This window comes from Cetorhinus maximus, chromosome 3, assembly GCF_964194155.1.
Source record: "Cetorhinus maximus chromosome 3, sCetMax3.hap1.1, whole genome shotgun sequence".
Lineage (NCBI taxonomy): Eukaryota > Metazoa > Chordata > Chondrichthyes > Lamniformes > Cetorhinidae > Cetorhinus > Cetorhinus maximus.
The window spans coordinates 3,507,849-3,524,912 of record NC_135881.1 but is presented as its reverse complement, the minus strand read 5'-3'; the positions used below and the strand labels follow the sequence as shown (position 1 = coordinate 3,524,912).

General features: G+C 51.5%; 1 protein-coding gene across 2 annotated transcripts in view; it reads right to left on the bottom strand.

Annotated features, from left to right (window-relative positions):
• The window catches only part of shrprbck1r (sharpin and rbck1 related), a 77,108-nt gene that overhangs the window by 13,086 nt on the left and 46,958 nt on the right, over window positions 1-17,064 (bottom strand). For both annotated transcript variants that reach the window (XM_078536044.1, XM_078536045.1), the window contains exons 9-10: window positions 3,794-3,954; window positions 1,458-1,569 (exon numbers count right to left, since the gene is read on the bottom strand). In XM_078536044.1, coding sequence (XP_078392170.1) covers window positions 1,458-1,569; window positions 3,794-3,954 — 273 coding nt within the window. The remainder of the gene's footprint in view (window positions 1-1,457; window positions 1,570-3,793; window positions 3,955-17,064) is intronic.

Genomic DNA, 17,064 nt, shown 5'->3' with positions numbered 1-17,064 from the left:
TAAAGTTTAGAACAGTGATGCCCAGTGTCCTAACCAGCACCCTTCACCTTGCTGACCTACACTGATTCCTGCTTAGGCATGGCCTCGATTTTTAAGTGTTTATCCTTGTTTTCAGATCCCTCTATGGCCTCGCCCCACCCCTCCCTATCTCTGTAATCTCCTCCAGGGCCACAGCCCTCCGAGGTCTCTGTGCTTCTCTAATTCTGACCTCTCGCAGCACAATCCTGACATTAATCACCCACCACTGACTACCGTGACTTCAGCTGTTTGGGGCCCAATCTCTGGAATTCACTCCCTAAACCTCTCTGTCTGACTCTCTATCCCTCTCTCCTTCTTTAACAAGCTCCTGAACATCTACTTCCTTTGGTCATCTGTCCTAATATCTCCTTTTGTGGTTCGATGTTGAATTCTATCTGATAATGCTCCAGTGAAAACCTTGGGAAGTTTCGCTGCTTTATAGGTGCTACATAAATGCAAGTTGGTGACTAAGCTTGTTTAGTTATTGATACCACAAAGTTAATCAACAATCATGTTGATGATTAATGTAGGTCCCGGGTAATGGCTGTCCCATGTTGAGTTGACTAGTTGTTTTTTGAACTCCAGACAACATGAGATTCCTCAGCATTCTGATCACTATTCTGGTGGGGCTCTAATCCTGGGATCTGGTACGGCTCTAATCCTGGGATCTGGTACCTCACTCAGGTAGCAATCACATTGAGTGTTGGGAGGGGGGCTGTTTAACTGCAGGTGGCATCACAGCCTGAGTTCCCAGCTATCATCGCCTGATGACCACACTCTGAAGCTGGTGGGCTCTGGGGTGTAGAGGGATGGTCGGAGATGCTGGAAGATTTGCCCCCACCACCCAGGGGTCCTGAGTCTAGCTGCTGCATTGGCCACCATCATTAACCTGCCTCTTCCCGACAGAGAGATCTCATGGAGCACCAGATGCGAAGGGGACACTCAGAAGGTAAGTAGCATAAAGCAATAGGAGCAGGAGGTGGCCATTCAGCCCCTCCAGCCTGTCAACCCTGCTCTGCCAGAAAGTGACAGGAAAGAAGTGGAATTTGTAGTACCAGAGGTCACTCAACACTTGGATCCCCTCCCCCTCCCCGTGGTCACTCAACACTTGGATCCCCTCCCCCTCCCCGTGGTCACTCAACATTTGGATCCCCTCCCCCTCCCCGCGGTCACTCAACACTTGGATCCCCTCCCCCTCCCCGCGGTCATTCAACACTTCGATCCCCTCCCCCTCCCCACGGTCACTCAACATTTGGATCCCCTCCCCCTCCCCGCGGTCACTCAACACTTGGATCCCCTCCCCCTCCCCGTGGTCACACAACACTTGGATCCCCTCCCCCTCCCCGCGGCCATTCACCACTCGGACCCCCTCCCTCTCCCTGTGGACAATCACCGCTCAGACCCCCTCCCTCTCCCTCCAGGTTCCAGAGGTCACTCACCGCTCGGACTTCCCGTTCCTGGAGTTTGCTATCGCAGCCGTAGCATTCATCCCGATATGGACAGGGCACTTGTGGTTCAGTACAGCTCCTAATCAGCTGTTTCAGACATTCACTGCAGACAGTACAAGGAATATTGATCCACCTTCTGTACAATCTTTATTTATCCCTCACCCCCTGCCCCACCAAAATGATGGAGGCCATTCAGCCCATCTTAGATCACCTATCCACACTGGCCCATTGAAGCTTCAAATTGGTTCTTGGTTCAACCCTGAGTTCCATGATTCACCGATCTATCCACAGGTTTATTTCTAACTGTTAATCACGCTCTCTGACAGCTCTGACTCCCATCAATCTACATTTCCCTTTCTGGTTCTTTTCTCAATTATCTTGAACCTGTTTCCTTTGGGGACAGTTTCTCTTCATTTACTCTCTCAAAACCCCTCAGTATTTTGAATAACATTCATAATTTTGGATATCTCTATTAAATCTCCTCTTAACCTTCTCAGTCCCAGCTTCTCCGATCTATCTCTGTAACTGAAGTCTCTAATCCCTGGAACCCATTCTCGTGAATCTTTTCTGCACCCTCTCTAATGCCTTCACAGGCTTCCTAAAGTGCGGTGCTCAGAACTGGACGCAGTACTCCAGCTGAGGCTCAACTGGTGTTTTATAAAGGCTCATCACAACTTCCTTGCTTTTGGACTCTAAATCCACGGATCCCGTTTATTCATTTAGCAGCCTTTTCAACTTGGTCCTGCCGCCTTCAAAGGTTTGTATATATAAATTTCCAGGTCTCTTGAATTATCATCACTAAATCAGGTTGTCTGGTCAATATCACATTACTGTTAGGGGGATCTTGCTGGGTGTGAATTGGCTGCCACATTTCCTGCATTACAGCAGCATAGCTGGGTCTTTGAGACCTCAGGGAAATGACCACCCCTGCCCTGCCCAGGCCCAAGTAAGGGTCCCAACAGCAAAACCATTGAATTGTCGATGGTGATGGCAGAAGAGCTCGAACCTTGAGGGACAACAGCTGCTTACAGGTGGAAGATCCTTCAGGAAGAGGATTTGTGTTTCCTTTTAGCACATGTGAGGGAGGCAAAGGGAAACTACCTCATGTATTCTTTTCCCTAGTCATATTGCTCACTGAAATTGAAAATGGGAGGCTCCCATGAGCAAACTGAAGAGGGAAACGCAGGACCGCATGGTGTGGAGACAGATTACCATAACAACAGTGACTCCACTTTAAAAATACTTCATTGGTTGTAAAGCAGTTTGGGGCATCCTAAGGTCATGAAAGGTGCTATAGAAATGCAAGATTTATTTTTCACGTATCAGGATCCTTGTTAGAGTACAGTTCCATGACAGCTGGTACCTGGCTGCTATATTACCCATGTGGCCAGTCTTTAAATATGAGGTTTGAATAAGTCAATAAGCTATTTGACCATGGGAGATTCACAGAGGCGTGCAATCTGATCCTCACCAGCCGCCCATGTACCTGCTGAATAGTGATCAGATTCAGCCCGCTAACTAACCCAGAGTCTAAAGGATTAATCGGAGGCTCCACTTCTCCCAGTGCAGTTAAACCAGAGACCCTTTGAATGACTCTGTGCCTCTCCAGGCAATGCCTTCACACAGCAGTGGACTTACACAGCACATTACTGAACCAGTAAACGTATGAACATACAAATTCGGAGTAGGGCACTCAGCCTCTCAAGCCTAAACCAGAGGGCCAGAGCAGTAATCCAGAGAATGGGAGTTCAAATCTTAGCACGGCAGTTTGAGAATTTCAAAATAATCTGGGAATGAGAAGCTGGTCTGGGTAGAAGTGACCACGAAACTGTTGGATTTCCATCAAAACCCAACAAGGTTCAGTAATGTCCTTTAGGGAAGGAAAGCTGTGGGCCTTACCCAGTCAGGGCCTCTACATGACTCCAGTCCCACAGTAATGTGGTGGACTCTTAACAGAATTGGCCTGGCAACCCATGGGGTTAGATTGAACCTGCGGTGTCTCTAGAAGGCTGAGCATTCCCTTCTCAGGAATGGGTAATAATTGCCAGCTTTTCCTGTGGCACTCATATCCCGAGGATGGATTGGGAACATAGGAACTGGAATTGGACATTTAGGCCTTGGGGCCTGTTCCATCATTCAATGAGATCACGGCTGGTCTGTGACCGAACTCCATACAGCAGCGCGTGAACAACAATATCATCAGAAGTGACTGAGAGAGGGGAAATAAAGTGCAAAAAACAGAAAATAAAATTAGAAACGCCGGCAATTATGCAGCAGCGCCTGAAGAGACAGGAGGGTTTGTGGGTGTACTCTTACTGTTCTCTCACCTGCAGAAGGAGTGCAGGCAGTCTCGCAGCACAACCCCCTCCCCTGGCTTCACATCCAACAGGCAGATGCGACACTCGATGGGCTCACGGCTGAGCACGAGGTGCTGGCCATCAAGCTGCAGGAGGTTCTGGTAATTCTGTAGACGCTTTTCCTCCAACTCCTGAAGCAACAAAGGGAAAATACAAACCAACAACGTCACAGACAGCTACGCCCCCTTGCAGATTATATTAGGGGACTCAGCCAGCTCGTGCTAACAAAACCCAAAACGTCTACTGTTAGATGTGATTCCCCAATTGGGCAGCACTTGCTGAACAATCCTGAGTGTGCTAATACACTGACCAACCAATTAAAGATAATCAATCGAGTTCGTATTGTGGCTCATTTACGCTAGCTAGAGGAGACGTATATTCATGTGCAGGGACTTGTTCTCTGCAAACAAAAGGAATCTGTTCAAGCCTTGAGCCTTTTTTGAATTACCTGGGAGCTTGGGGAGCCTACAGTTCCTTGTTGCTTTCTCCATGGCAACGCTTTGGCCAATCAGGGTTGCCAGCCAATCAGTACCCCTTTCTCCTGTAGTGAAAATTGTTGTGATTGTTTGAAATTTGGCATTTCTGCATTTGTCCTGATGCATGAAAGACAAAAAGCTTCAGCAACATGTATCTCTTTTCAGCAATATTACTGGATTTGTAATCCAGAGGCTAATGATTTAGGGGCACGAGTTTAAATCTCACCATTATGTCATTAAATAAATTTGGAATTAAAAGCTATTCTCAATAATGGTGACCATGAAGCTACTGGATTAGTATAAAAATTGATCTGATTCACTAATGTCCTTTAGGGAAGGAATTCTGCCCTCCTTATCTAGTCTGGTCCACATGTGACTCCAGACACACAGCAATGACCCTTAACTATCCTGTGAAATGACCTAGCAAGACCTAATATTTAAGGAGGTGGCTAACCACCCCCTTATCAGGGCAGTTAGGGATGCATTTAACCAGTGAAACCCACACCCTCTGAGTAAATAAATTTAAAAAAATCCCCAACTGTCTCGAAAGCCATTCTCAGCTCTTCTCTCAACAAAGTACAGAGGGAACTGCAGAGGAGAACAGGGATTTTTTTTGTTATTCATTCACGGAATGTGGGTGTCGCTGGTTGGGCCAGCATTTATTGCCCATCCCTAGTTGCCCTTGAGCAGGTGCTGGTGAGCTGCTTTCTTGAGCCGCTGCACTCCATGTGGTGTAGGTACACCCACAGTGCTGTTAGGGAGGGAGTTCCAGGATTTTGACCCAGCGACAGTGAAGGAACGGCGATATATTTCCAAGTCGGGATGGTGAGTGACTCGGAGAGGAACTTCCAGGTGGTGGTGTTGCCATCTATCTGCTGCCCTTGTCCTTCTAGTTGGTAGTGGTCGTGGGTTTGGAAGGTGCTGTCGAAGGAGCCTTGGTGAGTTCCTGCAATGCATCTTGTAGATGGTACACACTGCTGCTACTGTCGGTGGTGGAGGGAGTGAATGTTTGTGGATGTGGTTCCAATCAAGCAGGCTGCTTTGTCCTGGATGGTGTCAAGCCTCTTGAGTGTTGTGGGAGCTGCACTCATCCAGGCAAGTGGAGAGTATTCCATCACACTCCTGACGTTTGCCTTGTAGATGGTGGACAGGCTTTGGGGAGTCAGGAGGTGAGCTACTCGTCACAGGATTCCTAGCCTCTGACCTGCTCCTGTAGCCACAGTATTTATAAGGCTAGTCCGGTTCAGTTTCTGCTCAATGGTAACCCCCAGGTTGTTGATAGTGGGGGATTCATGGTGGGATAATGCCATTGAACGTCAAGGGGCGATGGTTAGATTCTCTCTTGTTGGAGATGGTCATTGCCTGACACTTGTGTGGCGCGAATGTTATTTGCCACTTGTCAGCCCAAGACTGGATGTGGTCCTGGTCTTGCTGCACTTGGACACGGATGCTTCAGTATCTGAGGAGTCGCGAATGGTGCTGAACCTTGTACAATCATCAGCGAACATCCCCACTTGACCTTCCGATGGAAGGAAGGTCATTGATGAAGCAGCTGAAGATGGTTGGTATGACTCCAACCAGTGGAGAGTTTTCCCCCTGATTCCCATTGACTCCAGTTTTGCTAGGGCTCCTTGATGCCACACTCGGTCAAATGTGGCCTTGATGTCACGGGCAGTCACTCTCACCTCACCTCTGGACTTCAGCTCTTTTGTCCGTGTTTGAACCAAGGCTGTAATGAGGTCAGGAGCTGAGTGACCCTGGCGGAACCCAAACTGGGTGTCAGTGAGCAGGTTATTGCTAAGCAAGTGTCACTTGATAACACTGTTGATCACCCCTTCCATAACTTTACTGATGATCGAGAGTAGTCTGATGGGGCGGTAATTGGCCGGGTTGGATTTGTCCTGCTTTTTGTATACAGGACATGCCTGGACAATTTTCCACATAGCCGGGTAGATGCCAGTGTCGTAGCTGTACTGGAACAGCTTGGCTAGGGGCACAGCAAGTTCTGGAGCACAAGTCTTCAGTACTATTGCCGGAATATTGCCAGGGCCTACAGACTTTGCAGTATCCTGTGCCTTCAGCCGTTTCTTGATATCACGTGGAGTGAATCGAATTGGCTGAAGACTGGCATCAGTGATGCTGGGGACCTCCGAAGGATACAGGTCCTGCTCATTATAGAACAGAGACAGTGAAGCAAGGAAAAGCGAGGGTAAGCCGTCTCCTTGAACCACCGCGTGTGCCCTTTTTTTTCCTAAACACAGCTGAATGGCTTGCTAGGCCACTTCAATAGGCAGTTAAGAGTCAACCACATTGCTGTGGGACTGCAGTCATATGTGGGCCAGACCAGGTGAGGATGGCAGATTTCCCTCCCGAAAGGGCACTAGTGAACCAGATGGAGTTTTCATGATAATCTGACAGCTGTTATGGAGACAATCTTTTTATTTGCATAGTTTTATTAAGTAGAATTGCACAACATACAGCACAGAAACTGACAATTCAGCTAAACTAGTCTACTGGTGTTTATACTCAAGATGGGTCTCTCCCCATTCCAGCATACTCATAGAATCAGAGTCAGTTATGGCACAGGAAGAGCCCATTTGGCCCATCGAGACCATGCCAGCTCCCTACAGATCCAACTAGCCCATTCCACTGCCCCCTACCCCTGCCCAGCAGGTTTATTTCCTTCAAGAGCCCATCCCATTTCCTTCTGAAATCCTGGATTGTTTTCCACTTCCACCATCCTGGTAGGCAGCGAGTTCCAGGTCATCACCACTCGCTGTGTAAACTAGTTCTTTCCCATCTTCCTCCCTACATCTCACGCCCAAGACCGTAAATCGGTGCCCCATAGCGTTTGTACCAACAGCAGAGGGGAACAGTTTTCCTCATCTACCTTATCTAAACCTGTCAAAATCTCGTACACCTCTGTCAAATCTCCCCTCAATCTCCTCTGCTCCAAGCAGAACAACCACTGCTTTTGCACCCTAACCCTGTAACTAACATTCACCCCCCCCCACCCCGACCACCATCACTACCACCACGACCAAACCATCCCTGGAATCATTCTGATTAATCTACAAATCTCCTCTGCACACTCTCAAGCACCTTCAAATCTTTCCTGAAGTGTGATGACTGTATCTGATCTCTCCTCAGCCTTTCAGCTTAGGACCGAGGTGAGGAGGAAGGTTTTTGTTCAGAGGGTTGTGAACCTATGGAATTCTCTACACCAAGGGGCTGTGGAGGCTCAGTCACGGAGTTTGATTTCAACTCATTTCCTCTGAATTATCAATGCAGTAACAGAAAACAAAGGAAGGAGAAAAAGCCAAGGCCTTTTACTCTTTGATAATGTAAGTGTCGTCGGCAAGGCCAGCATTTATTGCCTAATTGCCCTTGAACTGAGTGGCTCTTTACAGCCCCGCTATGCCCAAAGTCTCTCTCTTTAAAGCCCCGCTCTGCTCAAAGTCTCGCTCTTTACAGCCCTGTCTGCTCACTGGAGTCTCTCTCTTTACAGTCCCGCTCTGCTCACTGGAGTCTCTCTCTTTACAGCCCTGTCTGCTCACTGGAGTCTCTCTCTTTACATCCCCGCTCTGCCCACTGGAGTCTCTCTCTTTACAGTCCCGCTCTGCTCACTGGAGTCTCTCTCTTTACAGCCCTGTCTGCTCACTGGAGTCTCTCTCTTTACATCCCCGCTCTGCCCACTGGAGTCTCTCTCTTTACAGCCCTGTCTGCTCACTGGAGTCTCTCTCTTTACAGTCCCGCTCTGCCCACTGGAGTCTCTCTCTTTACAGCCCTGTCTGCTCACTGGAATCTCTCTCTTTACAGCCCTGTCTGCTCACTGGAGTCTCTCTCTTTACAGCCCTGTCTGCTCACTGGAGTCTCTCTCTTTACAGTCCCTCTCTGCTCACTGGAGTCGCTCTCTTTATAGCCCTGTCTGCTCACTGGAGTCTCTCTCTTTACAGCCCTGTCTGCTCACTGGAGTCTCTCTCTTTACAGCCCTGTCTGCTCACTGGAGTCTCTCTCTTTACAGCCCCACTCTGCCCACTGGAGTCTCTCTCTTTACAGCCCCACTCTGCCCACTGGAATCTCTCTCTTTACAGCCCTGTCTGCTCACTGGAGTCTCTCTCTTTACAGCCCTGTCTGCTCACTGGAGTCTCTCTCTTTACAGCGCCACACTGCCCACTGGAGTCTCTCTCTTTACAGCCCCACTCTGCCCACTGGAATCTCTCTCTTTACAGCCCTGTCTGCTCGCTGGAGTCTCTCTCTTTACAGCCCCGCTCTGCTCACTGGAGTCTCTCTCTTTACAGTCCCGCTCTGTTCACTGGAGTCTCTCTCTTTACAGCTCCGCTCTTCTCACTGGAGTCTCTCTCTTTACAGCCCCGCTCTGCGCACTGGAGTCTGTCTCTTTACAGCCCCGCTCTGCCCACTGGACTCTGACTCTTTACAGCCCCGCTCTGCTCACTGGAGTCTGTCTCTTTACAGTCCCGCTCTGCCCACTGGAGTCTGTCTCTTTACAGCCCCGCTCTGCTCACTGGAGTCTCTCTCTTTACAGTCCCGCTCTGCTCACTGGAGTCTCTCTCTTTACAGCCCTGTCTGCTCACTGGAGTCTCTCTCTTTACAGCCCTGTCTGCTCACTGGAGTCTCTCTCTTTACAGCCCTGTCTGCTCACTGGAGTCTCTCTTTACAGCCCCGCTCTGCTCACTGGAGTCTCTCTCTTTACAGCCCTGTCTGCTCACTGGAGTCTCTCTCTTTACAGTCCCGCTCTGCTCACTGGAGTCTCTCTCTTTACAGCCCTGTCTGCTCACTGGAGTCTCTCTCTTTACAGCCCCGCTCTTCTCACTGGAGTCTCTCTCTTTACAGCCCTGTCTGCTCACTGGAGTCTCTCTCTTTACAGCCCCGCTCTTCTCACTGGAGTCTCTCTCTTTACAGTCCCGCTCTGCTCACTGGAGTCTCTCTCTTTACAACCCTGTCTGCTCACTGGAGTCTCTCTCTTTACAGCCCCGCTCTTCTCACTGGAGTCTCTCTCTTTACAGTCCCGCTCTGCTCACTGGAGTCTCTCTCTTTACAGCCCCGCTCTTCTCACTGGAGTCTCTCTCTTTACAGTCCCGCTCTGCTCACTGGAATCTCTCTCTTTACAGCCCTGTCTGCTCACTGGAGTCTCTCTCTTTACAGCCCCGCTCTTCTCACTGGAGTCTCTCTCTTTACAGTCCCGCTCTGCTCACTGGAGTCTCTCTCTTTACAGCCCCGCTCTGCTCACTGGAGTCTCTCTCTTTACAGCCCTGTCTGCTCACTGGAGTCTCTCTCTTTACAGCCCTGTCTGCTCACTGGAGTCTCTCTCTTTACAGCCCCGCTCTCCTCACTGGAGTCTCTCTCTTTATAGCCCCGCTCTGCTCACTGGAGTCTCTCGCTTTACAGCCCTGTCTGCTCACTGGAGTCTCTCTCTTTACAGCCCCGCTCTGCACACTGGAGTCTCTCTCTTTACAGCCCCGTCTGCTCACTGGAATCTCTCTCTTTACAGCCCTGTCTGCTCACTGGAATCTCTCTCTTTACAGCCCCGCTCTGCTCACTGGAGTCTCTCTCTTTACAGCCCTGTCTGCTCACTGGAGTCTCTCTCTTTACAGCCCCGCTCTGCTCACTGGAGTCTCTCTCTTTACAGCCCTGTCTGCTCACTGGAGTCTCTCTCTTTACAGCCCTGTCTGCTCACTGGAGTCTCTCTCTTTACAGCCCCGCTCTGCTCACTGGAGTCACTCTCTTTACAGCCGCGCTCTGCTCACTGGAGTCTCTCTCTTTACAGTCCCGCTCTGCTCACTGGAGTCTCTCTCTTTACAGCCCTGTCTGCTCACTGGAGTCTCGCTCTTTACAGCCCCGCTCTTCTCACTGGAGTCTCTCTCTTTACAGCCCCGCTCTGCGCTCTGGAGTCTGTCTCTTTACAGCCCCGCTCTGCCCACTGGAGTCTGTCTCTTTACAGCCCCGCTCTGCTCACTGGAGTCTGTCTCTTTACAGTCCCGCTCTGCCCACTGGAGTCTGTCTCTTTACAGCCCCGCTCTGCTCACTGGAGTCTCTCTCTTTACAGCCCTGTCTGCTCACTGGAGTCTCTCTCTTTACAGCCCTGTTTGCTCACTGGAGTCTCTCTCTTTACAGCCCTGTCTGCTCACTGGAGTCTCTCTCTTTACAGTCCCGCTCTGCTCACTGGAGTCTCTCTCTTTACAGTCCCGCTCTGCTCACTGGAGTCTCTCTCTTTACAGTCCCGCTCTGCTCACTGGAGTCTCTCTCTTTACAGCCCCGCTCTGCTCACTGGAATCTCTCTCTTTACAGCCCTGTCTGCTCACTGGAGTCTCTCTCTTTACAGCCCTGTCTGCTCACTGGAGTCTCTCTCTTTACAGTCCCTCTCTGCTCACTGGAGTCGCTCTCTTTATAGCCCTGTCTGCTCACTGGAGTCTCTCTCTTTACAGCCCTGTCTGCTCACTGGAGTCTCTCTCTTTACAGCCCCGCTCTGCTCACTGGAGTCTCTCTCTTTACAGCCCTGTCTGCTCACTGGAGTCTCTCTCTTTACAACCCTGTCTGCTCACTGGAGTCTCTCTCTTTACAGCCCTGTCTGCTCACCGGAGTCTCTCTCTTTACAGCCCTGTCTGCTCACTGGAATCTCTCTCTTTACAGCCCTGTCTGCTCACTGGAGTCTCTCTCTTTACAGCCCTGTCTGCTCACTGGAGTCTCTCTCTTTACAGCCCCGCTCTGCTCACTGGAGTCTCTCTCTTTACAGCCCCGCTCTGCTCACTGGAATCTCTCTCTTTACAACCCCGCTCTGCCCACTGGAGTCTCTCTTTTTACAGCCCCGCTCTGCCCACTGAAATCTCTCTCTTTACAGCCCTGTCTGCTCACTGGAGTCTCTCTCTTTACAGTCCCGCTCTGCTCACTGGAGTCTCTCTCTTTACAGCCCTGTCTGCTCACTGGAGTCTCTCTCTTTACAGCCCCGCTCTTCTCACTGGAGTCTCTCTCTTTACAGTCCCGCTCTGCTCACTGGAGTCTCTCTCTTTACAGTCCCGCTCTGCTCACTGGAGTCTCTCTCTTTACAGTCCCGCTCTGCTCACTGGAGTCTCTCTCTTTACAGCCCTGTCTGCTCACTGGAGTCTCTCTCTTTACAGCCCCGCTCTGCTCACTGGAGTCTCTCTCTTTACAGCCCTGTCTGCTCACTGGAGTCTCTCTCTTTACAGCCCCGCTCTGCTCACTGGAGTCTCTCTCTTTACAGTCCCGCTCTGCTCACTGGAGTCTCTCTCTTTACAGCCCTGTCTGCTCACTGGAGTCTCTCTCTTTACAGTCCCGCTCTGCTCACTGGAGTCTCTCTCTTTACAGCCCCGCTCTTCTCACTGGAGTCTCTCTCTTTACAGTCCCGCTCTGCTCACTGGAGTCTCTCTCTTTACAGCCCTGTCTGCTCACTGGAGTCTCTCTCTTTACAGCCCCGCTCTGCTCACTGGAGTCTCTCTCTTTACAGTCCCGCTCTGCTCACTGGAGTCTCTCTCTTTACAGCCCTGTCTGCTCACTGGAGTCTCTCTCTTTACAGTCCCGCTCTGCTCACTGGAGTCTCTCTCTTTACAGCCCCGCTCTTCTCACTGGAGTCTCTCTCTTTACAGTCCCGCTCTGCTCACTGGAGTCTCTCTCTTTACAGCCCTGTCTGCTCACTGGAGTCTCTCTCTTTACAGCCCCACTCTGCTCACTGGAGTCTCTCGCTTTACAGCCCTGTCTGCTCACTGGAGTCTCTCCCTTTACAGCCCCGCTCTGCTCACTGGAGTCTCTCTCTTTACAGCCCTGTCTGCTCACTGGAATCTCTCTCTTTACAGCCCCGCTCTGCTCACTGGAGTCTCTCTCTTTACAGCCCTGTCTGCTCACTGGAGTCTCTCTCTTTACAGCCCCGCTCTGCTCACTGGAGTCTCTCTCTTTACAGCCCTGTCTGCTCACTGGAGTCTCTCTCTTTACAGCCCTGTCTGCTCACTGGAGTCTCTCTCTTTACAGCCCCACTCTGCTCACTGGAGTCTCTCTCTTTACAGCCCCGCTCTGCTCACTGGAGTCTCTCTCTTTACAGTCCCGCTCTGCTCACTGGAATCTCTCTCTTTACAGCCCTGTCTGCTCACTGGAGTCTCTCTCTTTACAGCCCCGCTCTTCTCACTGGAGTCTCTCTCTTTACAGCCCCGCTCTGCGCACTGGAGTCTCTCTCTTTACAGCCCCGCTCTGCTCACTGGAGTCTCTCTCTTTACAGCCCTGTCTGCTCACTGGAATCTCTCTCTTTACAGCCCTGTCTGCTCACTGGAATCTCTCTCTTTACAGCCCTGTCTGCTCACTGGAGTCTCTCTCTTTACAGCCCTGTCTGCTCACTGGAGTCTCTCTCTTTACAGTCCGGCTCTGCTCACTGGAGTCTCTCTCTTTACAGCCCCACTCTGCTCACTGGAGTCTCTCTCTTTACAGCCCTGTCTGCTCACTGGAGTCTCTCTCTTTACAGTCCCGCTCTGCCCACTGGAGTCTCTCTCTTTACAGCCCTGTCTGCTCACTGGAATCTCTCTCTTTACAGCCCTGTCTGCTCACTGGAGTCTCTCTCTTTACAGCCCTGTCTGCTCACTGGAGTCTCTCTCTTTACAGTCCCTCTCTGCTCACTGGAGTCGCTCTCTTTATAGCCCTGTCTGCTCACTGGAGTCTCTCTCTTTACAGCCCTGTCTGCTCACTGGAGTCTCTCTCTTTACAGCCCTGTCTGCTCACTGGAGTCTCTCTCTTTACAGCCCTGTCTGCTCACTGGAGTCTCTCTCTTTACAGCCCCGCTCTGCTCGCTGGAGTCTCTCTCTTTACAGCCCCGCTCTGCTCACTGGAGTCTCTCTCTTTACAGTCCCGCTCTGCTCACTGGAGTCTCTCTCTTTACAGCCCCGCTCTTCTCACTGGAGTCTCTCTCTTTACAGCCCCGCTCTGCGCACTGGAGTCTGTCTCTTTACAGCCCCGCTCTGCCCACTGGACTCTGTCTCTTTACAGCCCCGCTCTGCTCACTGGAGTCTGTCTCTTTACAGTCCCGCTCTGCCCACTGGAGTCTGTCTCTTTACAGCCCCGCTCTGCTCACTGGAGTCTCTCTCTTTACAGTCCCGCTCTGCTCACTGGAGTCTCTCTCTTTACAGCCCCGCTCTGCTCACTGGAGTCTCTCTCTTTACAGCCCTGTCTGCTCACTGGAGTCTCTCTCTTTACAGCCCTGTCTGCTCACTGGAGTCTCTCTCTTTACAGCCCTGTCTGCTCACTGGAGTCTCTCTTTACAGCCCCGCTCTGCTCACTGGAGTCTGTCTCTTTACAGCCCTGTCTGCTCACTGGAGTCTCTCTCTTTACAGCCCCGCTCTTCTCACTGGAGTCGCTCTCTTTACAGTCCCGCTCTGCTCACTGGAGTCTCTCTCTTTACAGCCCTGTCTGCTCACTGGAGTCTCTCTCTTTACAGCCCCGCTCTTCTCACTGGAGTCTCTCTCTTTACAGTCCCGCTCTGCTCACTGGAGTCTCTCTCTTTACAGCCCCGCTCTTCTCACTGGAGTCTCTCTCTTTACAGTCCCGCTCTGCTCACTGGAATCTCTCTCTTTACAGCCCTGTCTGCTCACTGGAGTCTCTCTCTTTACAGCCCCGCTCTTCTCACTGGAGTCTCTCTCTTTACAGTCCCGCTCTGCTCACTGGAGTCTCTCTCTTTACAGCCCCGCTCTGCTCACTGGAGTCTCTCTCTTTACAGCCCTGTCTGCTCACTGGAGTCTCTCTCTTTACAGCCCCGCTCTCCTCACTGGAGTCTCTCTCTTTACAGCCCCGCTCTGCTCACTGGAGTCTCTCGCTTTACAGCCCTGTCTGCTCACTGGAGTCTCTCTCTTTACAGCCCCGCTCTGCACACTGGAGTCTCTCTCTTTACAGCCCTGTCTGCTCACTGGAATCTCTCTCTTTACAGCCCTGTCTGCTCACTGGAATCTCTCTCTTTACAGCCCCGCTCTGCTCACTGGAGTCTCTCTCTTTACAGCCCTGTCTGCTCACTGGAGTCTCTCTCTTTACAGCCCCGCTCTGCTCACTGGAGTCTCTCTCTTTACAGCCCTGTCTGCTCACTGGAGTCTCTCTCTTTACAGCCCTGTCTGCTCACTGGAGTCTCTCTCTTTACAGCCCCGCTCTGCTCACTGGAGTCTCTCTCTTTACAGCCCCGCTCTGCTCACTGGAGTCTCTCTCTTTACAGTCCGGCTCTGCTCACTGGAGTCTCTCTCTTTACAGCCCTGTCTGCTCACTGGAGTCTCGCTCTTTACAGCCCCGCTCTTCTCACTGGAGTCTCTCTCTTTACAGCCCCGCTCTGCGCTCTGGAGTCTGTCTCTTTACAGCCCCGCTCTGCCCACTGGAGTCTGTCTCTTTACAGCCCCGCTCTGCTCACTGGAGTCTGTCTCTTTACAGTCCCGCTCTGCCCACTGGAGTCTGTCTCTTTACAGCCCCGCTCTGCTCACTGGAGTCTCTCTCTTTACAGCCCTGTCTGCTCACTGGAGTCTCTCTCTTTACAGCCCTGTTTGCTCACTGGAGTCTCTCTCTTTACAGCCCTGTCTGCTCACTGGAGTCTCTCTCTTTACAGTCCCGCTCTGCTCACTGGAGTCTCTCTCTTTACAGTCCCGCTCTGCTCACTGGAGTCTCTCTCTTTACAGTCCCGCTCTGCTCACTGGAGTCTCTCTCTTTACAGCCCTGTCTGCTCACTGGAATCTCTCTCTTTACAGCCCTGTCTGCTCACTGGAGTCTCTCTCTTTACAGCCCCGCTCCGCCCACTGGAGTCTCTCTCTTTACAGCCCTGTCTGCTCACTGGAGTCTCTCTCTTTACAGTCCCTCTCTGCTCACTGGAGTCGCTCTCTTTATAGCCCTGTCTGCTCACTGGAGTCTCTCTCTTTACAGCCCTGTCTGCTCACTGGAGTCTCTCTCTTTACAGCCCTGTCTGCTCACTGGAGTCTCTCTCTTTATAGCCCTGTCTGCTCACTGGAGTCTCTCTCTTTACAACCCTGTCTGCTCACTGGAGTCTCTCTCTTTACAGCCCTGTCTGCTCACCGGAGTCTCTCTCTTTACAGCCCTGTCTGCTCACTGGAATCTCTCTCTTTACAGCCCTGTCTGCTCACTGGAGTCTCTCTCTTTACAGCCCTGTCTGCTCACTGGAGTCTCTCTCTTTACAGCCCCGCTCTGCTCACTGGAGTCTCTCTCTTTACAGCCCCGCTCTGCTCACTGGAATCTCTCTCTTTACAACCCCGCTCTGCCCACTGGAGTCTCTCTCTTTACAGCCCTGTCTGCTCACTGGAGTCTCTCTCTTTACAGCCCTGTCTGCTCACTGGAGTCTCTCTCTTTACAGCCCTGTCTGCTCACTGGAGTCTCTCTCTTTATAGCCCTGTCTGCTCACTGGAGTCTCTCTCTTTACAACCCTGTCTGCTCACTGGAGTCTCTCTCTTTACAGCCCTGTCTGCTCACCGGAGTCTCTCTCTTTACAGCCCTGTCTGCTCACTGGAATCTCTCTCTTTACAGCCCTGTCTGCTCACTGGAGTCTCTCTCTTTATAGCCCTGTCTGCTCACTGGAGTCTCTCTCTTTACAACCCTGTCTGCTCACTGGAGTCTCTCTCTTTACAGCCCTGTCTGCTCACCGGAGTCTCTCTCTTTACAGCCCTGTCTGCTCACTGGAATCTCTCTCTTTACAGCCCTGTCTGCTCACTGGAGTCTCTCTCTTTACAGCCCTGTCTGCTCACTGGAGTCTCTCTCTTTACAGCCCCGCTCTGCTCACTGGAGTCTCTCTCTTTACAGCCCCGCTCTGCTCACTGGAGTCTCTCTTTTTACAGCCCCGCTCTGCCCACTGGAGTCTCTCTCTTTACAGTCCCGCTCTGCTCACTGAAATCTCTCTCTTTACAGCCCTGTCTGCTCACTGGAGTCTCTCTCTTTACAGTCCCGCTCTGCTCACTGGAGTCTCTCTCTTTACAGCCCTGTCTGCTCACTGGAGTCTCTCTCTTTACAGCCCTGTCTGCTCACTGGAGTCTCTCTCTTTACAGCCCCGCTCTGCTCACTGGAGTCTCTCTCTTTACAGCCCTGTCTGCTCACTGGAGTCTCTCTCTTTACAGTCCCGCTCTGCTCACTGGAGTCTCTCTCTTTACAGCCCTGTCTGCTCACTGGAATCTCTCTCTTTACAGCCCTGTCTGCTCACTGGAGTCTCTCTCTTTACAGTCCCGCTCTGCTCACTGGAGTCTCTCTCTTTGCAGACCCGCTCTGCTCACTGGAGTCTCTCTCTTTACAGCCCCGCTCTGCCCACTGGAGTCTCTCTCTTTACAGTCCCGCTCTGCTCACTGGAGTCTCTCTCTTTACAGCCCCGCTCTGCTCACTGGAGTCTCTCTCTTTACAGCCCCGCTCTGCCCACTGGAGTCTCTCTCTTTACAGTCCTGTCTGCTAACTGGAGTCTCTCTCTTTACAACCCCGCTCTGCTCACTGGAGTCTCTCTCTTTACAGTCCCGCTCTGCTCACTGGAGTCTCTCTCTTTACAGTCCCGCTCTGCTCACTGGAGTCTCTCTCTTTACAGCCCTGTCTGCTCACTGGAGTCTCTCTCTTTACAGCCCTGTCTGCTCACTGGAGTCTCTCTCTTTACAGTCCCGCTCTGCTCACTGGAGTCTCTCTCTTTACAGCCCCGCTCTGCTCACTGGAATCTCTCTCTTTACAACCCCGCTCTGCCCACTGGAGTCTCTCTTTTTACAGCCCCGCTCTGCCCACTGGAGTCTCTCTCTTTACAGT